This window comes from Sander vitreus, chromosome 19, assembly GCF_031162955.1.
Source record: "Sander vitreus isolate 19-12246 chromosome 19, sanVit1, whole genome shotgun sequence".
Classification (NCBI taxonomy): Eukaryota; Metazoa; Chordata; class Actinopteri; order Perciformes; family Percidae; genus Sander; species Sander vitreus.
In genome coordinates, this window is record NC_135873.1 from 19,913,252 (window position 1) to 19,937,296 (window position 24,045).

The 24,045-nt window shown below is 41.6% G+C and overlaps 1 protein-coding gene across 1 annotated transcript; it reads left to right on the top strand.

Moving 5' to 3' along the window:
* Positions 1–362: 362 nt before the first annotated feature.
* On the top strand, positions 363–21,987 carry aco1 (aconitase 1, soluble). Its single transcript, XM_078275816.1, has 21 exons — positions 363–639; positions 2,623–2,755; positions 2,855–3,023; positions 3,586–3,723; positions 3,884–3,953; positions 4,064–4,247; positions 4,897–5,036; positions 5,189–5,360; positions 6,977–7,077; positions 7,472–7,588; positions 8,265–8,424; positions 8,538–8,673; positions 9,732–9,816; positions 10,867–11,023; positions 15,899–16,023; positions 16,139–16,243; positions 17,317–17,459; positions 20,310–20,457; positions 20,639–20,761; positions 21,337–21,522; positions 21,609–21,987. Exons 2-21 carry the CDS (start codon positions 2,647–2,649, stop codon positions 21,723–21,725), a joined length of 2,685 nt encoding a protein of 894 aa, XP_078131942.1. The 5' UTR covers positions 363–639; positions 2,623–2,646; the 3' UTR covers positions 21,726–21,987.
* Positions 21,988–24,045: the final 2,058 nt, after the last annotated feature.

The following is a 24,045-nucleotide window of genomic DNA, read 5'->3' on the forward strand; positions in this document are numbered from 1 at the left end:
GTGTACGTGAGAGACGGTAACGGTGTCAGCGCTCAGAGCAGACAGCTGTCGGCTATCAGAGCTCTTTATTTGTTAAGTGGTAGTAAATGTACAGTGTAGGTTTCCGTTTGTCTCTGAATAAATGCTCCAGGAAGAAAGTTCCCGTGTCTTTGCTTCTCAACATCACAACAAAAACAAAAGAGCCGCGGCAGTAGGGGAGAGCAGCAGTCAGTTGAAAAAACTCCGACACAGAGAGAGGATACGAGAGGACGGGGAAGCCTGTCTACAGACCAATCAATTCTGAGTATCTGGAGACGCAGCTCACGTATGTGATGACGGCAGGACGTAGTTTTGTCCCGTATAGATATTTAGTGCGCTTGCATAACTGCAGTGTGAAACCAAATCTTACCGGATCAAATGTAGACAATGTAACAAAAACATGAACCTTGGTCCGGACCTTGGTTCGGACTTTCATGTGTGAAAACGCCCTTAAAAGGGATACTTTTATTCTGAATAAAACTCTGACCGGAAGTGTAGTTGTTGTTGCAGCTGGCAGCGGACCATATTGGAACCAGGAGCTCTTGTATAAGACTAGCCTGTTGACAGTGTACAGATAACACACGGCCGTGCTCTGCGGTATCTCCTCTGCTGCACACATAAGTAAGTACTTAAAATCCGAGCAGATTTAATTAACTGTCTCATAACATGTCTTCCATTGTCTTTAGTGAACAATAGAGTATCGTACTAAAATCCCCCTTTTGCTGTCATACAGAATAGTTAAGTCGTAGGCAAACGTTAGCTAACTTTTGCTCTCACATTCCAAACCTGTATTCGTTTATACCATCATGCTAATATTATATATGAATTGGCCACTAGAAATGTTTCAAATACTGTCCTTTTCCATTTAGTGTTTTTATACAAAACGTATGCGTTTGTAAATGTTGTCGTCTGACCAAGTAGCTACGTTACGTTAGCTAATGCTAACTTCTGTTAGAAGGCCATGTTACAGGTTTGGACATGGGAAGGGAAATATGAATGAACAGAGGTTGCGTTAAACACCATTATGTAAAAGTAGTTTTGATTAGAGTTTTTTCAAATGGTACCATTTTAATGGTAATTTTTAGGGCTGGTTTGTTAAAGTTGTATCTATAATAGTGTAAACATGTTTTTTTCTTTCACAAAACTCATTTGTAAGTTAACAAAATAAAGCAACATTCTCGTAAATTGCCATACAGCCATACAAGAACAGTCTTAACTGGCAGGATTCGGATTTTACATCAGTTACCTAAACAAGACTACACATCTAAACAGACTTTAAGCACACTAGGTTTGAACCCCAAAAATATAACCTTAGAGGTTAATTACCCAGCCTAGTCATTATCATTTCATTTACAAATGAATTCAATATTACTATTTCTTATTGCCGTATTAGACACATGTTTAAGCAGTGGTGCTGGTTGTTCTGGCTGTGTTACATCAGTAATGTCAGAATCATAAATTGACTTTGCACTTTGCAGCAGACCTTTAGCCCTCCCCTCAACAAAATATGTGGACATTCAGGATGTGAAGGCCCAGTCAAGTGCTCCTTTTTATCATTTCAACTCTCACACACATACCGTCTCTCAAGGAAATGACATGTAGTAGAACCATTTTCAACAAGTAAAGCTTGTTGAACATTCAGTTGCACTTTAACATTTAATTTTTTTTTTTTTTAAACATTGTTTTGTTTAAAGTTTTATCAGATTGCTAAAGAGATTTAGTTATGTAAGGTTTGGAAAAAATGGGCCAAGAGTTCACTAACCCTCAGGCTAATCTATTTCCACACTGAATATGGAAAGACTACAGATTGTAGACTAGGGCCTCCTGCACACTGCCTGCGTGGCGTGAGCGTGGCGTGAGCGCGGCGTGAGCATGGCGTGAGCATGGCGTTTCTGTTGCGTGGCATTTTCTGTCTTTGCACACCAGAAACGTGTCTGACGCGGCGCTGCTGCTAGCCTTGTCTGTACACATGGATGTTTCCCATTGATACATTATATTCTGATCTGATTACAGCAAAGACAACGTCGGCAGTATTGACAGCAAAATAGGCTCCAGAATCTTCGTTCTGTATTGACAGGTGCAATATTTAAAAATCGGTAATCTTTAAATTACATTGATATCTGCATTTATGTCAAAACCTAGAGACTTATAAAATCAACATGTAATTTATTAATATGTATTTGTGTCAAAATTACATATAAACATCTTTTCCTATTGTATTTTGCCTGGAAACGCTTCCAACACGCTTGCGTGTCACGTGACAAATAGGCATCGGTCCTATTTCTAGCATGCAAGCTCTAACCTGTTAACATGGGTGCCGAAATAAAAACGGACACGCCACGCAGCTGACACGCTCACGCCACGCAGCTGACACGCTCACGCCACGCAGGCAGTGTGCAGGAGGCCTAGGCCTTGTAATTAGGCTAACCCTCTTTATGGTCCATAAAGACATACTACACCCCCAGTTGATTCATTTGGTCTTCAAGTGCAGTTAACATTTTTGAAAGGTAGAGTAAAAAAACATAAAACTAGACTAATGAGAATATTTGTTATTTCTTGTTTGGTGTTAAAAACAGGCGTTTGTTGCTTTTATTTGTGCTTTAGATCTGTACTGACACACAGAGGAGGATGTCTGCGACTGTGAATAATCCCTTTCAACGTATAGTTGAGCCTCTGGACTCCACGGACCCAAAGAAGCAGTTTTACAATCTTTCCAAACTCGGAGATCCAAGATATGGTAACAGAAATTCTTTACTCAGTGCAGATATGAAACCTCTCGGCAGGGTAACTGAATAGCTTTAGTGATTTTGAGGTTCCCTGTCCCTCTGTTCCTCAGATCGTCTGCCCTTCTCCATCCGGGTCCTCCTGGAGTCTGCTGTCAGGAACTGTGATGGGTTTCTGGTAAAGCGCTCGGATGTCGAAAGCATCCTCAACTGGAAGCAGACCCAGACTCAAACTGTGGAGGTACCATTCAGACCAGCTCGGGTCATCCTCCAGGACTTCACGTATGTGGACACTATTCATTTACATTTAATGTCAGGGAGTTTCTCCATAGGTTTTTTTTTAGCATTTAAATTCAGAGGGAACTCCATCAATTTTAAACTTTTAAAATAACCCTAGTGATGTCATCAGGATAATCTCGGCTTGGCTACTACAAATTCAAACAAAAAGCCTGCGTTACATACTGGTGTTTTGGAGTATTAAAGACAACAAGGTTGTTTATCAAGCACAGAGTCTCTAATGTAAAGAGGATATTGAGATGCATTGTGGGAAATGTAAGATCCAGTGTTTTTGCAGGTTGACCTATACCAGGGACTTAATGTCAGGATATCTTGGCCTCTCCTGCTTTGGTTTTAATGCCACAAATTAATTTTTTTCATCATTAAAGGGTAACTACCATTTTTTTTTCAACCTGGACCCTATTTTCCTATGTTTTTGTGTCTAAGTGACTGATGGGAAGGAGAAAACCGACTTTCATTTAAACAAGTCGACGTTAACTACACATTTTGAGTTAATCGATAAAATGGATTCATCGCCCTGTCCTGTGTCTCTGAACTCTCATTGTAGTGGCGTCCCTGCAGTGGTGGACTTTGCTGCCATGCGTGATGCGGTGATGAAACTAGGCGGTGACCCAGAGAAGATTAATCCTGTTTGCCCTGCTGATCTCGTCATCGATCATTCCATCCAGGTGGACTTTAACAGGAAGTAAGACCAGGTTCATCAAACTCTCGGTTCAAAGATACTGTTTCATCCTCCATATAGATACAATATGATCATCCTCTCAGTTTGCTGAGGCTTTAAAACATGTGATACCATTTGTTTCTTTCTCTAAAATGTAAACACAATGGCTCTTTCTTCGTTTTAGGTCTGATAGCCTTCAGAAAAACCAGGACTTGGAGTTTGACCGCAACAGAGAGAGATTTCAGTTCTTAAAGGTGTGAAAAGTGAACAAATCCAGTGTGAGGTCTACATTTCTTATATAAAAAAAATTATGATAATATGTCTTTAACCCTGTTAATATGTTGCCTTTCTTCCTTCTTCCCAGTGGGGCTCTAAAGCCTTCAGGAACATGCGGATCATTCCTCCTGGTTCAGGGATTGTTCACCAGGTCAACCTGGAGTACTTGGCTAGAGTGGTGTTTAACTATGATGGGTACTTCTACCCTGATAGCCTGGTGGGCACCGACTCCCACACCACAATGATTGATGGGCTGGGAGTCCTGGGCTGGGGTAAGACAATGTCTTGTTTATGTCTGTTTCAGACATTATATATTCAGTTGTGCGTTATACATCTTGGTGGGAGACTGTAAACCGGGATCACAGAGGAAGTGGTTTCCAGTCAAGAAAAAGTAGAATTGATGTGATCCTAAAACCCAGAATGTCCTGTTTACATTACATTTAAGGCGATCAGACATGGGTATTTACTGTACAACGAATAGACAAGCCTCTGTTTTCAACAGTTTTCAATGTCTGCTCTTGCTTATTCATGCAGTGCACGGATAAGCCTCTAGCTAACAGATAGTTTCGCTTTGCCAGACCCTCCTCCAAAGCGCCCTGAAGGAGGGTCTGGCTACACCACATAGCATTCGGGGATGGGAGGAAAACGTGCTCTGGTTAATTGGCATTTCTTTAAACCAATCAGAATTGTCATGGGCGGTGTTAAACTCCGCACGGAGCCGCTGCAAAATAGTCGTGCGAGAGAAAACGGGACAGATAGTCTAGCTAGCTGTCTGGATTTACCCTGCAGAGATCTGAGGAGCAGTTCCTGCTGCACGGGAGCAATCCCGGAAGTTGAACACGAAGGAAATAGACCAGCTGACAGATAACATGACAATGACCAAATAAAATGACTTGAATTGATCATTGATCATACCCTCAGGTGTGGGTGGAATTGAGGCAGAGGCTGTCATGCTTGGTCAGCCAATAAGCATGGTCCTGCCTGAGGTGGTGGGATACAAGCTGTCCGGGACCCCAGACAAGTTCATTACCTCCACTGACATTGTCCTCACAGTTACTAAGGTAATTAGAATCACTTTTACACACTTTACACAATGTAACTTTGAATGTAAGATAATCCGAGGTATGCAGAGACATGTTTGATTATTTTGGGGTTATTTCTGTTGTATTGAGCATCATGTTTGGACATTCTCCCTCTCCCCTTGTGCTCTCAGCACCTCCGTCAGGTGGGTGTTGTTGGGAAGTTTGTGGAGTTTTTTGGCCCAGGTGTTGCTCAGCTGTCCATCGCTGACAGAGCCACAATCGCCAACATGTGTCCAGAGTACGGAGCCACAGCAGCTTTCTTCCCCGTGGACAACGTCAGCATTCAGTACCTCAAGCAGACCGGTGGGTGCCACGCTGTAGAATATGGAGATAATGTAGCACGAGGGGCTCAGGTGGCTTGACTGTCATGTCCCAAACTCATGGACGTATTCACCCCTTCATGTTAACTTCAGCACCATCACAGTACACAAGATTGATCTATGGATGCTAATTTAGTTTTTTTTTCTGACCGATAGCCATCGCTTGTTAACCGATCGTTAACTGTTAAGACAAGAAAGCGTTAGTGGACAATGTGTGGGACGACTGATTCAACCCGCCAGTCTTTATATAGTGGAATGTGTCACGTATATCTATGCTGTGATCGCCATCCAGCAGAGAGCCATGAAATGGCAGAAAAATAGCTATAAATTTGCGATAGCAGCCTAAAAGTGGCAATCCTAAAGATATCTGTCCTGGTTGATTTAAGATTTCTATTTGAGTGAAAACTTAACTTGTTGTTTAATTAAATGTTTCATTGTTTGCCAGCTGGCTAAAAATTCACTTAGATAGCTTTTAGCTGTTCCTTAGTCTCGCTTTGCCAGACCTTCCTCCACAGCGCTGCGGAGGAGGGTCTGGCTAGTCCACACAGCATTCTGGGATGGGAGAAAAACATGCTCTGGTTTATTGGCATTTCTTTAAACCAATCACAATCATCTTGGGCGGCGTTAAGCTCCAGACGGAGCCACGGTGCCTCTGCTAAATAGTCTCAGGAAGGAACTTGTTTTGGTGAAATGTGTGTACGTTCAAAAGTAGTTTTAGTCGTGCAACAGAAACCTCAGACTGGACAGATAGTCTAGCTAGCTGTCTGGATTTACCCTGCAGAGATCTGAGGAGCAGTTAACCATAGTCCTCACAAATCCACCAGAGGTTAGAACGCCAACACAAAGAAAGAGGAAGGGGACGGGACATCCGACCGAAAAGAGGGACATCCGGCGGAATTTCAGGCGGCACCGGAGCAATCTCGGAAGTGGAACGTCGTGGGTCTAGACTAGCTGTTCCTTAACAAAACATTACATTGTTTGGTAGCTACAAATTCAGTTAGACCAACGTTACTTATGATTCTGCAGAGAAACTGTAATTTCAACTTCTTTCCTCTTGCGGCTACAGAACACTGTTTGCCAAAACAACCGGACACAAGTTTTTTTCCACAGGCTGTCACTATAATGAACATCAGTCCACAGTGTTAGGCTCAATCTGTAAGGATTGCTACTTTAACTAGCAGTTAAGAAATGGATGTAAAGCCTATTTTTATTTTACCATGCAACACACTTAATAATTACTTAATACATAATTACAATAATATTGTTAGTGTTGCTGATAGTATTAACCAGTCAAAATCTGTGAAACGGTTAATAAATAACATCCCTAATTTGATTTACCCCCATTTGGGGGTTTTTAAAAGCAGCTTGCACTTCCTAACTTATCGGTGTACCAACATTCCACAAATGCAGAAGAGACAGTGTAACAGACGGTTCAGTACTGCTACAGAGTAGAGAGAATTTGCATTGTTCAATAACTGACTTTCCTCCATAGAAGTTCTGGCAAAACGTGACCTCCAGTTTGCAGCCGAGTATAAAGACCCCTCTGATTAATCTTAAGAAATTATTTTCAGCATTTTGTTTCCATTTGTTTGTATTCAGGGAGAGAAGCAGAGCAGCTGGCCTACATTACAAAGTACCTGAAGGCAGTGGCCATGTTCAGAGACTACAACGATGTCTCTCAGGATCCAGATTACACTCGGGTCAGTCTCTACATCGTTTTGGCAATTTTTATTATAGGAAGGTCTATTTAACAGTTGCTTTTTAAAAGGTAAAATAGAGTTTGTGTTTGTGCCAAAAAGGCACAACAGAGTAACTTGCTCACACCCTGATTATAAGTAAAACCATACCAGGGCGTCAAGATTTTTTTTCTTCCTTTTTTTTTTTTTTAGAAGCAAGTTGTAACATGATACTAAACACAAAAACATAATAAAATAAATGAGGTGTTTAAACATTAGACTGCTAACAGTTTCAACAATAAATGTATTCGCAGAAAAGTATAAACTGGCAAATGTATTTATTTTTAAACAGTGAGGCAAATGTATATGAAATGAACCACCACTACCAGTACATCCTGATCTCCCCCCTCTCTCTCAGGTTGTAGAGCTGGATCTCAGCACCGTGGTTCCATGCTGCAGTGGCCCCAAAAGACCTCAGGACAGAATTGCTGTGTCTGACATGAAAACCGACTTTGAAACCTGCCTGGGAGCAAAGGTCGGTACCAGTACGCTCTCATGCTTCCCAGAAGAATCAAGAATTCAGGGATTCAAAGGTTTATTTGTCCCATTCACCAACATGTAATGTGGTGTGCTCCTAAGGCTGTCTAAAAGACTACTGTGGGAAGAAAAAGGATAAACATTCAACATAAAATATGATAAAGTATGTACAGGCCAAGGTGTAAATGTAAGTATTGCACTAAAGACAGGAAAATTAGACCGTAAAAAAATGAAAATGTGTCTGTAGTATAGAAAACACAAAAAGCTAGCATCGAATATCTGTTAAGATTTGTCACCTTGCTTACGTGAGATAGTTTGGGATTTTAAACAAAATGTTGTCAATGTTAGTCTTATGTATATGGGTGCTTTCTGGTTAGACATTTAATATTTGATTCTAACGGTTTAAACTTCTCATGTTCTTTTTTGTTGCTTCTTTTGTAAAATAAAGTAGTTTGCAAAATCTAAGCTATCGTAAAGTGTAGTTTTGGAATCGTTACAAAAACTCAAATATTGTATTAAGTAGTAAGCCTAGAAAAAACAACACACAGCCCTTTTTTTTTTTTTTAAATCAGTAATAGCTCGAACGTGTGTTCACGACTCAATTGCTGTACCTTCCAGGGTATTGTCTGATTCCACAAAGTAACTTGTTTCATGTTGGTCTGTGACATTTTCAGCAAGGTTTCAAGGGTTTCCAGGTGGCTCCGGAGCGTCACAGCACTGGGGTCCCCTTCCAGTTCGATGGAAAAGAGTATACATTAAGCCACGGCTCTGTAGTCATCGCTGCCATCACCAGCTGCACCAACACAAGCAACCCATCCGTCATGCTTGGAGCCGGTGGGTGTACAGTGGGATATCATAGGATTTGGGTGTATTCTAGTATTCTGTATTCTAGTTAGTTTACTCCAGTTATTTGACGGAGTTGTAAAAGTGCAATGCTTTTCTTTCAGGGCTCCTTGCAAAAAAAGCAATAGAGTGTGGCTTGAGTGTGAAGCCGTACATAAAGACCAGCCTGTCGCCCGGCAGTGGCGTGGTCACCACTTACCTAAAGGAGAGCGGTGTTATGGACTACCTCTATCAGCTGGGGTAAGCTGCTCATATTCCTCTTTCAGCCAGTTGTCTTTGTGTGGATAATCCAAACATGTTCCATGGGAAGTTCAACAACGTCCACTTAATAGCTTTTTTCCTTCGATTTTATAACAAAATGTTCTCTGTCTTGGATATAGCTCACATACTCATCGATTACATGATTAAGTTCCATACTTTTTGACAACTGAGCAAACTTCACTGTATCTGCTGAGGAAGACTGTGAGATGCAGTTTAAAGCTATGGAAAATGTTGGCCAATAAGTAAAAGGAAATTGCAATTCTAAACTACCTCTAACTACATCTGGGTTAAAAATCAAAATTTAAGCGATCAGAAATCTTAATTCATAAATTGGTGGCTGCCTCATAAATCTCTTATTGGCCGGGTTTGATGAACAGTATATTTTACATAACGTCAGAGTAAGGGTGGACAATATTAATTAAAAATCCGTAATCACTCCATAAGTAATTCCAGTATATATTATGATATATGAAACATTTACAAAAAAAATATGATATTGAGACACTGTTTATAGATACAACTACATGTTGATGAATGTCTCTGTTGACTCATCCATTACCTGACAAATGAAGGCACTTAATCACATTGATACAAAAATCCTGTAAATCCAGTATTGCCATAAATATGCATTAGAGTGGTGAGGGGGGGCGAAGGCTTCTGAAGCCACTGAAACGACTAAATTGGGCTGAAAATAGTTCGTTATCGTGAAGCATTTAATACTGTGAGAATGGTGACATCTGCTGGGCTATCCTTGGTATTGCATTTGTATGCAAGTATTCAATCAAAGACTACAATAATACTAAGTTTAAGTCTCACTGCTGTCATTATTAATAAAAGTAAAGTTGGCACTATTGGACTGACCAGAGTTTACAGCTGTGCTTTAAACACTTCCCTGTGATACAAATGTGACATAACCAGGCCTCTCTCATGCTGCTCATGTGATTTTTGTCATATGGCCCAGTCAACGGAAGTTAGTATGAAGCACTTTTAAGATATTTGCTTACCTTGTAAACCACCATTTTGTCTTCCCTTGTTAGCTTTGAGGTTGTTGGCTATGGTTGCATGACCTGTATAGGCAACAGTGGGCCACTCCCAGAGCCGGTGGTGAACGCCATAACCCAGGTACTAAGAGGCTGTTTCATCATCCCTACTGTCATTTAAAATCTCAAAGCACACATGAGCTCTTTTTCTTCCTTCTTTGTCTTTTGTTTCCTCCCAGCAAGTTTCACTCTTTATGTTCTGTTGCAACAAGAATATTAATGGACAAATCCGGCACAAAATTAGCCTAGGGGTTAATAACACGTGTACCTAGTCGACTGTTCTCTATGATTTGTTTTCATGCTAATTAAATGTGACCAGTTTTATTGCAAACCGCTAATTAGCTGATGTCGTCGGGGCACGGCTAAAGTAAAAAGAAATCTCTATTTCTATACCACTAACAAGGATCAAAACAGCACCACACTTCAACGGTAGCATAATGAGGGTCCCTACATGTAAACCAGAGCATTGACAACTTTGTAAGTGTACAGACAGTTTATTAAAAAGATAATTTAGAAAGACAGTACCGTTCATGTATAAATGCGGGCGCCATCTTGGGAAAACAGTCATGACCAGTCGAACTACGAACGGCGTGTAACCAGTAACATAGCTCAAGCATGGCATTCATGGAAGTGTGGCGTACCGTTGAAGTGTGGTGCTATTTTGAACCTTGTTAGTGGTATAGAAAAAGCGATTTCTTTTTACTTTAGCCGTGCCCCGACGAGTAGCGTTATAAGCTAATTAGCAGTTTGCGCTAAAACTGGTCACATTCGGTTAGCATGAAAACAAATCCCAGAGAACAGTCGACTCAGTACACATGTGTTATTAACCCCTAGGTTCATTTTGCACCAGATTTGTCCTTTAAAGGCACTAAACCCACCTTTTGCTCTTTTTATTTTTGTTTGCCTGTTACTCTTTTCCTGATTTGAAGTATTTCTCCTTACTTTTTTTTTTACATAAATGCTTACATTATTTTCTGTCATGTACTCCTTTTGATTTATTTAAATGACAACGCACATCAATAAACATTACTGTAAACGTGCCAGTGTTAGCCAGCTGGCTAAGTTTAAAATGTAGTCCTTTGGCGAGATGTTTTAAAACCATTTAAGGTGTTTGCATTCATTTGTGTTTTAGGGAGATCTGGTTGCTGCAGGTGTCCTATCAGGAAACCGAAACTTTGAAGGGAGAGTCCACCCCAACACCAGAGCAAACTACCTGGCTTCTCCACCTCTAGTCATTGCCTATGCTATAGCCGGCACTGTGAGGATAGACTTTGAGAAAGAACCCGTTGGTGAGTTTTTTTTTAATATTTTGGGAGTAACTCCCCTCCTAACTACTAATGATATATTCTGAGCCTGAAGTGAAGCGTTGGCGCTGTCATGCAAACGGCGCAACACTAAAATTTCCTTTGGGATGAATAAAGTGTCTGTCTGTCTCGAGGGGGTGGATGCCCCTGGTCTGTGTGCGCTGTTAAAAATACATCGTTGATTGAAAAAAATAAATTAAAGCAATTTGGATTTCATCTACCTGGGCAGGGTGCCCAAGTAGAACTTATGTATGGGAAACACTGCTCTGATTCTGCTGTATCAATTATAACCCTGTGTTTTTGTTCTTTTGTTACTGTCCATTGTGAGTCGGACAATGTTGCAGGAGTGCAATGCCAATTCATCAGTGCTGTACTTCTTTTGATTGATGAACTGGTATTTTCGTGACGTGATTAGTAGTGACTACAAAAGCGCAGCCAGTCTCTGTGCCTTTCCAGCAGACACTCGGAGAACCCATCAGTAGTTGCCCATGTCTGCTTAGCCCTGGCTGTCAGCACCACAGGCATGCGTCACTATGCATGTGGTTATGGTCTGTCAGTGTCGCCACAACACCCATCATTACACACTATAGCAACCTAGCAGAAATTGAGGGTGTATAAGCTTTATAAGCTGTGCCTTTCTTTGCATCTCTCCTCTTCACTCTATGTGCAGCCCCGCCCCCAGTCACTCACACACACTCCTGCAACATGGAGAGACACAGCACCGGTCCACACTGCTGACATTTGTCCACAGTTTTATGTTCTTAGCACAGCTGTATACGTATTTTGTTAAGCATGAGTGGAAAACCTGTATTTGTACCAGTATTTTCGCTGGAAACATTCTGTTGCGGCCACGGCGGAAAAAACAAAACGCGGAACAACAGTAGTTGGTGGATGTAACTAACTTCAGTTCTAGCGTGTAAGACGGCGCCTGTTGGACCCGGGCAAGAGCTGCAACCCATGGCTCAGATTATCATAGTTCATAAAAATGCAGCGTAGTGACGATACAGACATACATGAGACATTTGTAGCGCCGCTGACCTGCCGATGTGCATTCAGCCCGCGCCGGACCCGTTCATAATGACAGGGTTTTTCCCGGCTCAGAATGGGCCTTTGGTGGGACACATGAAGTGGACAGTCTGGGGGTCCTCCCACAGGAGATTTTAAGCGTCAAAGACTTCATTTCCTGCATTCTGATACATTTTAGGCACCAATTTATGGTGCCTAAAATCTAATGGAATATAATGCAGTAAGGGACCTGGATTTGACTACACTTGACCTCAAAGTCCAGTTTGTTTAATTAATATGCTATAGCTTAGCTGGCTTTTGTAAAATATAGCAGCTGTGGATGAGAGGGAAGCTGGCTGCTGAAAATCGGACGTTTTGGTGCTTGTGATTTTCTTTTGGCGCCGGCTAAATCCTCTTTGGGGGTCGCCAAAACTTTCCCTATGCAGGAAAATCCCTGAATGAGTCACCTCTGAGAGTAAAGACTCCACTCTGCAGTGTAGTTAAGACACTTGACTGATAAACCAGAGAATTGTACAGTAAGAATCGGCTTTATGGTATAAGAAAGTTTTTGTATCATAAACTTCAGTCCATCGCATGCTCACCTTCTTGTCTTTGAGCCTCTCCCTCCCTCCCCCTCTCGCTCTCTCTCTCCCTCCCTCCCTCTTTTAACCAGTCTTTTAATGTTGTTAAACAACTTCAGTAGCGTTCTTAGAGATGGGACTTTTTTATTTATATTTTAACAGGATATTTATTTAAGATCATTTTTCATTTCATGTGTTGAAGCTATATATTTTCAAACAGGGAAGGAAACCTGTCTTAGCATTTTATTTTGATGACAGTCTGTTTTAAATAAAAGTGCTTGTGACACCTCATATGTGGCTATGACTTACAACTGAACATTTAGGCCACTTTGTAAAAAAAAATATTTACATACATACATACATATATTGTTTATCGCCATTCAGCCGAAAAATACCGAGATATGATTTTTAGTCCATATCGCCCAGCCCTAAGCCAAATGTAGAATCTAAAAGTGTATTTTCACCATGGGATGCTGTTGGATTGGCTATATAGTCTTTGGATTGTAAAATGAAATTTGCCCATCAACACTGTTATAATCTGATTTGCCAAACTGCTTGACATTTAAAAATATCCTTTCAGGGTTAGTGTGAATGTAAGACTGACTATTATGGTTGCAATGCATCTGAATGTCAGTTTAAAGGGGACTAGCATGCGTATTTTCAGGTTCATACTTGTATTTTGTGTTTCTTCTAGAACATGTTTACATGTTTAATGTTCAGAACACTTTCTCTTTCTCATACTGCCCATGGCTGCTGCACCTGTATTCACCCTCTGTATGAGACACTCTCTTGTAGTGCCTGTCTCTTTAAGCTGTCCGCTCCACTGAACCCAAATAAACGTCCTCCACACTCTCTCCACTTTAAGAATGAGCAAATGCAAAAGTGACTGACTGTCAACCACTTTTTAAGTCATGACAACCAAACACACAACAGAGTGAGTAGCCATCTACAACATTTGGCTCAGCCAGCGCATCCCGTCCTCTGCCTCACTGCTTGCTGCAGGAGACATTACTTGGCTGTTAGGAGAGCAGGCAGCAGCTCTAGCTTTCTTTTAGTTTTAAACCAAACAAAAAAGGAGAGCTAGTAGAGACCATGTACCAAGTGGTTTGTAAGCTGTGCGATAAACCAGTTGGGACTTAAGATGGAAACACAACAAATCTCCCAAATTAAACTCGGCATCCAACAAAATACGCTAGTCTGCCACCACAAAGAGCAACTGGACCAAAACTCCTACTAAAGTGAGAAATGAACCTCTCGTAAAGACAACGAAATATAAACATAACAGTCAACGGTGGCGAGACTTTACTGTAGTTATTGCCTCAGGGTTCTGTGGCTGTGGGACTGTCACTTGTGAGACGTCCTGTGTTTTTTTTTTTTAACCCCCTCAATGTAGCACAAGTAGACTTTATATTTCACAATTATTGCTTCTGTCAGATCATTTATAGATCTCGACATTTCTGACTGCACTTGATGGCAGCTCCTGCGTTAAATCGATGCCGTGGATATGTGGAGAGGGTTAACTTTTCCTGCTACAGCTTTTCTCACCGTGGTCAGAAAGAACAGGGGAGACGCTTTGTTTCTCTCACTATGACTCTGAGTCGGTACTTGCTTCAAAGCTCATCCCTGTCACTCTCTGCCCCCGATCTACAACACACTCCCCACACATACACACATGCCCCATTTTTAGGCCTTTATTCACAGGACAGCTGAAGAAATGAAAGGGGAGAGAGAGAGGGGGAATGACATGCAACAAAGGGCCGCAGGTCGGAGTCAAACCTTGGCCCGCTGCGTCGAGGAGTAAACCTCTATATATGGGCACCCACTCTACCAACTGAGCTATCCGGGCGCCCCCTGCTATTTTCTTAGCGATACGCTAGAACTACGCAGACACACACGAACTACGCAGACACCTGTGCACGAGTATAAACCCTTAGGCCACTTACGTAGGCTGCGGTGAAAGCTCTGCGTAGAACCACCGCAGAAGCATACATATGACCTTAATACTTGCCTTTGCTGAACAGTTGTCGCTTTTAGCCAAAATATCCTGTTTGAAGTTTAAACCCATGTCAAGACCCTCTTGACCATGCATTGCATTTTCCCAACAATGTCAGCATGCTTGAGTCCAGTTTTACCTGCTGAACTCCCTAAGCTGGACACCACCTCCCGTTCTGCTGCTGCAACAGGTGGTGCAGATGCCCAGTTAACCCAATATTCCGGAAAGACCCCTTAAGTCTCGCCTTAGCCTATTTGAATTCTTTATTCATCCCCAAGAGAGGCAGTTCCAGGGCTCCTTTGTTATACAAGTGGATGCTGCTTAGAGATCTTGGCAGTCCCAGCCACTTTTTAGTGAGGGAACTGACCTCCCTTGCCAGTTTTAATTCTGAGTGATGGAGACCACATATACAGTCTGTGGCCACAACTGAGGGAGCAAACCAAACTGTAGACAAGAGTTTAAGGTTTCGTATTTCACTTGATGGTTTCTTCTCTCAGCTACTTGACGTGGTTTGCGTTACTGAGATTTGCATCATAACACTGTCCCAAACTCTTAACTGGCGCTTTTAATACAGTCAGAATATGTTTGCCATCTAGAATCAGAATTGACTTTGTCATTGTAAGTATGAAATTAAAAGTGCAACTCAATGGTGCGAACATAAACACATTCAACTAAGAACATAGAGCCGAGAGTGTGAAGATGGTAAAAAGGATTAAAACTAGTAAATGGTAAAATGATTTGATAAAATAGTTTCCTTGTATTGCACATTGTTGTGTCTGTGCAGGTGTGTAGCAGCAGCAGTGGATGAAAGTGCTTATTGTTTTTCTTATTTAATGTGCAAATTGCTTGTGGGAACAAACTGTCCCTGGATCAGGAGGTGTGTTTGGGCTGACCTATACCGCCTCCCAGAGGGCAAAAGTTGAAAAGGTGATGGCCAGGATGGGTGGAGTCTTTGATGATGGTGGCTCTGCTGAGGTAGCGGGAGTCTACACTGAACTTCCGGTCTACCAGTCTTCCCTTTACTACCGAAATGCTTGTAGACTCGCTTAGCTTGACTCTTCATTCTTTGGAATTTGTGTGATGTCATCAGGTTAGCCTTGGTGTTGGAAATTACATTTGATTGAAACTTGTGATTTTAAATCAAAGGATCAAAAGGATAAAAAATAATTCCTTTAAAAAAATCTTTTGTGTTTAGCTTCACAGCCAAAATAACTTTTGTGCTTGATGCATTAAACAAAGGTAGTTTGACATTTTTTATTTCTGCTCTCATGTCCTCTGTAGCCATTAACTCTGAAGGCAAAGAGATTTTCCTGAGGGATATCTGGCCCACACGGGAGGAGATCCAGGCTGTGGAGAGAACATTTGTCATCCCATCCATGTTCAAAGAAGTCTATGAGAAGATTGAGGTAGTGTAACCTTTTAGTCTGTTGGCAAAAAAAAATTGACAAGCAAGCGTTCCGACAGTGTAATGTAGACGTGTGATTGAATCTTTTGGGATCTTACCGTGTTGTTTTGTTGCAGAAAGTGAATGAACGCTGGAACTCTCTGGTTGCTCCCTCTGACAAGCTGTATACCTGGGACCCCAAATCAACCTACATCAAGTCACCGCCGTTCTTCGATGGTTTGGTAAATATAAAATATGTACCAATCAATACATCCCCCTAAACACATGCAACAACTATAATTACTTAAGTCCAAGGCTGCCATTAAGTCATTTCATCTAATATAAATTGTATTTTCCACTTATGTGACTTCAAGATGGTGCCGCGGATAGTAGCCTCGGTACTTCGCTCTCTAGTACTTTGTTTGTTTTTGTGCGTTCATTACGCTTTCTGTGGTCTTTCACCAATAACTTATACCAGAGAGGAACTCCTAAACATCAGGCAAACCTCTACAGGAACTTTTTCTCCGGTTTTCACTAACCCAGCAAGTTTTGCCGACATTCTGGTTGGAGGCGCTCCGTGGAATCTACCGGAGACGCAGACGTAGGAAACGAGCAGGAGCGCTGGTGAAATTAAGAAAGCGGGGACTACGCACCTCGCTTCCAGCCATTCACCTGGCAAACGTCCGGTCCCTGGCAAACCAGATGGATGAGCTGCTGCTTCTCAACCACAGCAACTCGGACCGCCGCCCTGTGTTTCACTGAACCCTGGCTCAGTGAACGCATCCGAAACGGCGCACTTCAGCTGCCTGGTTTGCAACTTATCTGGGTGGATCGCAACACAGAGCTTTCAGGGGAAAATGAAAGGCGGAGGAATCGGCTTCTATTTAAACGAAGCTTGGCTGAAAAAGACGTGCAGCCCTCACTTAGACTCTCTTTATAAACTGTAAGCCTTTCTATTCCCCCCGGGAGTTTTCCTCGTTTGTTGTGGTCAGTGTTTACGTTCCACTTCAATCCCGTGTAGCAGACGCGCTACAACAGCTAGCCGACCAGATAACCGACACAGAGAAAACACCCGGACTCTCTCGTCATTATTGTTGGGGATTTTAACAGCGCCAAACTCAATCAGGAACTCCCTAAATACAGACAACCTATCAAGATTCCCACCAGGGACAAACGCACATTGGACCACTGTTACAGTTTTAAAGGATGCCTATACGCTGTTGGCAGATAATTATCAGTGTATTCTGAAACAAAACGGCTACGACAATGGAAATAAATGTGAAATTGACATTTTTGTTGTTTTGTCTTTATTCAGACCATGGAGCTGAAGCCACCCAAGTCCATACATGACGCCTACGTGCTGCTGAACTTTGGAGACTCTGTCACCACTGACCACATTTCTCCTGCCGGGAACATTGCCAGGAACAGCTCTGCAGCACGCTACCTGACCAACAGGGGGTGAGTGACCTCACTGCTTTCAACAGTTCATGTGAGCTTTAAAGGGTAAGTACAGTTCTTTTCAACCTGCACCCTATGTTCCTATGTTTTTGTGTGTAAGTGACTGATGGGAACAACAATCTTTGACATTTGTCCAGTATTAAGAGAGATCTATTTACCTTCACAAAAGTGCTCGTTTTACCACGGACGGACTCAGATTAAGATTCTACGTGTCTGACAACATTATGGAAAGGATCCCTACAGAGATAGACCTTTGAGACCTTTATGTTTAACCAGAAACAGCTCTGAAGTCGCTAGCGCTAAACCCACCAGACTCCATTTAAAAAAACAATACTTTTAGCGTGTATATTGGTGAACTATGCGTTTATTTCAATCAAAACTAGAGTTGTGATGGTTGGAAAAGTAGAAAGACGACCCAAAACGGCTTTTCATAGTTTTATTTTGTTTCTGTCAACTTTGAATAAAGTATATTTCACAATGCTAAAATGACTGTTTGTTTATTTACATGGAGTCTGGTTGGTTTAGCGAACGTAATTTCAACGGATGTTTTTATGTTTAAAGAAAGGATCTTACTCTTTAACAGAACCTCGACCTCCTTAGAAATCCTTTCCATAATGTCGTCAGACACTTAGAATATTAATCTGAGTCAGCGGCAAAATGAGCATTTTTGTGACGGTAAATATAAGATGGACAATGTCCCTGTTAACTTACATTGTAGCATGTTTCTCTGCTGCCGACTGCAGAGATCTCTCTTAATACTGGACCAATGTCAAAGATTGTTGTTCATCTGTCACTTAGACACAAACACATGGAAACATAGGGTCCAGGTGGGGAAAAGAGGGTAGTTACCCTTTTAAATAGTCTTACTAAAAAGCAACAGCCAATCATTCTTGAATTTATGAAAAGGATATAAAGAGACAAATTTGCTGTGACAACTACAACTTTCCACTTGAACTTTCAAAGGGCATTTGGTTTTGCAGCATCGACTGCAACATAAAACAAACATGAAATAACATTAATCAGGGCAACGCAGACTTAGCAGCACTGCATCAATGAACAAGCATTAAGAACAGTAAATATATCCTGTCATCCCCCTACACAGGGGTGGATTGGCCATCTGGCAATTCTGGCAAATGCCAGAGGGGCCGGACCATTTTTTTTAATGTGGGCCGTTTTTGTTTTGTTTTAATAAACACATAAATTGTCTTTACAGGCAGACAGCGCATAGGATGGATTTTTATTGCTTGCACGATTTCACTATGGTGGTTATTATTATTATTATTATTATTATTATTATTATTATTATTAAGCATTTGGCCAGTCAGCAACGGCCTGGTCCCGAGATGGGCCGACCGACCCATCCAGAAGTTACTCAAATTGGGATGTTCAGTCAAAATCAAGCACGTCACCTTCAAACGGGATCTCCGTTTGCAGGGTTCAGGCTGTACTGGACCCTCCTGGTGATCATGCTGCTCTGGGGGACCGGCTGCGCAGCGAGAAGCCGCTGCTGACGGGCGCAGAGCTTCGCCGGAGCTCCGACTGCTGTCTGTCCGCGCGGCCGTCTGACGGCATTAGTATTAAATTGAGACCGTTTCATTACCAGTTAAAAACGTCTCCTGATGTGAAGTGTAGGCCTATAGGAGTACACATGACAACCCTGAACAAGCAGCGTCGCTCTGCTCCGTCTTTCTGCTGTGCCCCATTCACGTAGTGTCACGTTTTACACTATGAGGGTTAAACTCTGCAATTAATCCACAGTTCACATGTGTGCATGAACTGTGGTGGTCCATTACACTGTAGGCTATATTCAACGTCACTGATCATTTTTGATCAATAGGATGTAGAAAACATTTCACTTCATAACGTTTTGTATCCATAACATGATTGTGTTATTGTACAATTTAGCAGTAAAAACAGTAGCCTCTGTAAGTCAATCCTACATTTTTAAACTGGGGGCAAAACGTGCTCCTTGGGGAAAAAAGTGACCATAAAGCCCTGTTCATGCTAATTAAACAACTGGACCTTGGGGTCAAGTGTTGTCGTATCTGGCCCATGTCCCAGATGTGAAAGCCCCATTACTGGACTACTGAATATAATAGTATTCCATTTTATTATGTATTTTGAATTGTTACCTGCCACCAGAATTTGGTGATTTCCTTGCCATAAATATAGACGTCTTTACCATAAATTGGTGCCCAAAAATGTATCAGAATGCAGGAATTGAAGTCTTTACCCTCAAAACTTTGTGTTCCCCCAAAGGCCAATTCTGAGTAAGGAAAAACCCTGAAGTATAATCACAGCCATAAAAACATATTTAAATTGCAGAATTAGAGAGTTAAAACAGATGAAAAGATGGAGAACCAGACGGACAATATGTACAGTATCAACAGAGAGAAACACGGACAATCCAACAGTGACAACAAAGAACATACTGTAGAGAATGACAGTAACAGCATAAACAGGCAGTATGTGTACATTTGTTATAAATGTGTGCTCTTTAAAAAGTAGTAAGCATTGTTTGCCAGTTACTTACATTAAGTGTTTAAAAATCTGTTACATAAGGTACTGCTTATATTATTTCACCATATGTACACAAATGTAATTAGTTAATGCACGTGTTCGTGGGTTGCATGGGCGTGGTGATGTGGGCTGGTGTGGCTACAGGGCTGGATTTTTGTCCCAGTCCGCCCCTGCCCCTACATAAACGTATGACCATCATAGCATAATCATAACCCAGTGAACAGGAAATGTTGCTATCTAGTTTGTATTTGTCCTTCATCTCCTTCCTGATATCAGTTGGCATTTGGTGTGTTAAAGCTTTCTCCTTCACACTTTTTTGTCTTCCGACAGTTTGAGCCCTCGTGACTACAACTCGTACGGCTCGCGTCGAGGTAACGACGATGTCATGGCCAGAGGGACGTTTGCCAACATCCGCCTCTTTAACAAGTTCCTCAACAAGCAGGCGCCACAAACCATTCACCTGCCAACTGGAGAAACGGTCAGCATGCAGCACCTGCGTTCTCCTATATCAACAAAATGTGTTTGCTTCAATTTTCTTTGTGTCAACAAGTAGGGATGCTCCTTCTGTTTGAAGACCTTGGGGTTGCCTCACATCATGTAATCTAGATGGGCTATTTTTACATGGACTAACTCTTGCATATTGTGCCCTGTTTGTCCAGCTGGATGTGTTTGATGCTGCAGAGAGATACCAGCAGTCCGGCGTCCCTCTGCTGGTTCTCGCAGGGAAGGAGTATGGCTCGGGCAGCTCCAGAGACTGGGCAGCTAAGGGCCCTTTCCTACTGGTGAGGATCAACATTTTCTCTCTGGTCCAGCTATAGGTAGCACTGAGGTTTAATGAGATGGAACACGTGTGGGTCAGTACTGAACTGCTGATAATATGAGCAGCGAGTTAACCTCTACAGTTAGAACATAAAGTACCAGAACTTTGAAAGGCCTTAGGAGTTAAATGTTAAGTGTGGATGTGCTGTGATGAGGTGTGTGTTTACAAGTCAGACATTAGAAGAACCTTTTTAATCCTGGTTTTGCATTGAATTATTGTTGGATACTGCAGGGAGTACTGACAAAAAATATCATTTAATAATGCATACCTCTAGGCCTTATTGTCCCTACTGGTTTTCCATTATGCTTTCATACTTTAGCCAGTATGATCGTGAAACGCCTGCACTCTGTGGTTTTAAAGGGTCTTTTAAAAGTCTTACATTTAGGTGAACCCTAATAGATTTTTTTTTTTTTTTTTCATATTGTCTGGTCAAAGTCAACGGTCCTTTTGGACAATTGGGATACATGTAGTTGTCATGGGGATAGCTGAGTTGTCATCATGTTTGGTCATGTGATTTTTTTTTGGTTTTGTTTTCAGGGTATTAAGGCAGTTGTGGCAGAGAGCTATGAGCGGATCCACCGCAGTAACCTAGTTGGGATGGGAGTGATTCCTCTGGAGTATTTAGAAGGAGACACTGCTGACAGCCTGGGACTGACCGGCCGAGAGCGCTACACCATCATCATCCCCGAGCAGCTCACGCCCCAGATGATAGTCGATGTCAAGGTTCGTTGTTGGAGAGCAGGGACACGATTGCACTGCTGAGGTAATGTGATGTTGTAACTTGATGTTGTCTGTCTTTGCCGTCACAGCTCGACACCGGGAAAACATTCCAAGTGCGGATGAGATTCGACACGGACGTGGAGCTGGCGTATTTCCGCCACGGAGGCATCCTCAACTACATGATCCGCAAGATGTCCAAAAACTAACATGCCAAGTACAGCACAGAGCCAGAGCAACACGTGTCATTTTCTAATTCTCAGCTGCAGTCTTAACATGACAGCAGTGTAACAGTTTACAGAAGAATAACATCCAATCAATGTCCATGTACAGCCATTTACAAAGAGCTGATTTACAGCCAGAAAACACTCATGTTGTATTTTTTGAGAATGCTGCTACTTCTTTTAGTCGCTGAGCAGACCTGTGGGGGAAATAAGTTTTTTTTTTTTTATATATATATATATATATTAACTGTATAATTAGTTAAGATGTGCAAGGTAAGGTGATGATGGTCTAACGAGTTAAAAAGTTTGATCTAGCAGATGCCATTACAACGTGGGTCTAATTTTTGTCTTTAGTCAAGTGATATAATTCCACCCCCCCTCCCCCAGTAACTGTTTCTATCCTTTTGGTGGAAATGTGGTGGTGTTAGATGAGTTCTTTTCAACATGTTTTTCTTTCTCAACAATCTCTGCCAGCATCAGAAAACACACACGGCCAATCACAGTAGCCGCCGTAGCCCCTTAAAGCAGAAGAAAGACAGTTAACTCACATCTAGGCATGGGCCGGTTACCGGTTTCAAGGTATACCGAGGTTTGAAAAAGTCACGGTTTCAAAACCACTAACATTTTCTGTCATACCGTTCCTAAGGTATGAGCTGTTTTTATATGATTATTCAAGGACAGAAAGTGCAGTTTAGAAATCCTCTCCCTTGTTGTTTTTCACCCAGATGTTTCAAAAAGAATACATTTATAGTTGTCATTGCAATACCGTGAACCCGTGGTCTTTTTGCTGAAGGTTATCATACTGTCAGAATCTCTCTTACATCTTCAGCTGCTATGCGCACAGTTCAAGGTTCTCTGGGGAGTTTTGGACCTTTAGTAGCAATATAGAGAGAGGTTTTTGTGTAGCTCCTGTGCATGAGGAGGTGACACAATACATATTCCAGTTAATAGTTTGACACTATTCCACTGATCAACAGGTGGCAGTAATGTGCAAATATATGCAACAAAGGCAGGGAAGAAAAAGCTAGGAACCATTGATTAAAAGTTCACAGGAATGCCCGTCCCTAGTTAGAAATGACAAAGACCCATGTTGTAATAATGCTGAAATTTTCTTTAAAACCAAGGACCATGTTGAGATTCAATAATGTATTACTCTTGACTTTGAGTGAACTTTATTTACATATCCCCTTTTAAGCCAATACAGATGAGAAGTCCTTGATGTGCTCAGAAATCCAGATCTTCCATGACTCTGATGAGGAAGATCTTGTGATATGATTGAAAGCTCCAGAAAAGCTACTGTATGGACCATGTGGTGAGGTTGTTAACTCAGGGATTATGTCGGTTATAATATTGGTGGTGCAGAACCTTTTAAATCATAAAGGAAGAAATTGAGTGTGTACTAGAATATAAGAATATTATTGTGGTTACTCCTCCTGCTATGCACACTGGTGAAATACCACGATACAGTAATGGTTATGTTGCACATGGCTCAGCTGTTTCCATCAGAACTACCCCTCTACAGGGTCAAAGTTTTATTCACAAACGTTTTCCTGTCGTCTTTTCTGTAGACTGTAAAGGAAACATGCCGTTAGTTCTTCAGACATTCCAAACCTCATTGTAAATGTGTTTTTGTCAGTGTGTCAAGCTAATGTTATTAACTGCCTTAATAACTGTATATGTGATCACATTGATTAAAATGTTTGTCCTCCTGCCCTTTTATCTAAAACACTTTTGATCATTAAGAATGACAAAACCATGTTGCACACTGTCTGAATGCATTTAGCAACTGATTACTGAAAAACAGAATAAAATGTGATTTATTTATTTTTTTGTGGTACTTTTCCGGTCATTAATATGCTTCAGCATTCTTGGATTTTAGTGTCTATTTTAATTGTATTTATTTATTTAGAGACGGGACCATCATAACTGTATTGTGCCAGTCAGCTCGCAGCTCCTAGTCGTCTGCAGTCCCTTCCTACTGCTCTAAACTTGACTGTATTGGAATGCTTTTCTTTTTTATTATTACACTGGAGAATATGAGCCTTAAATAGTCCACAAAGCTTTGACATTCCGTAAATATGACGCAGGCTGTTTGTACTCTGCTGATCCTGGATTACTCCAGACCCTTTTTTTTCTTTTTCTTTTTTTGAGAAGAAAGTGAGTTTCTAAGCCACTCTCTACCTACAGTATAAATGTTGAAACACTTGATGCGTATAGGAGAAATGTCAAAGGGTTGGCAGAGTTGTCTGATGTACCTTCATACTGTGAGTGGGGACATTTTCTCTCTGGTCCAGCTAGAGGGAAC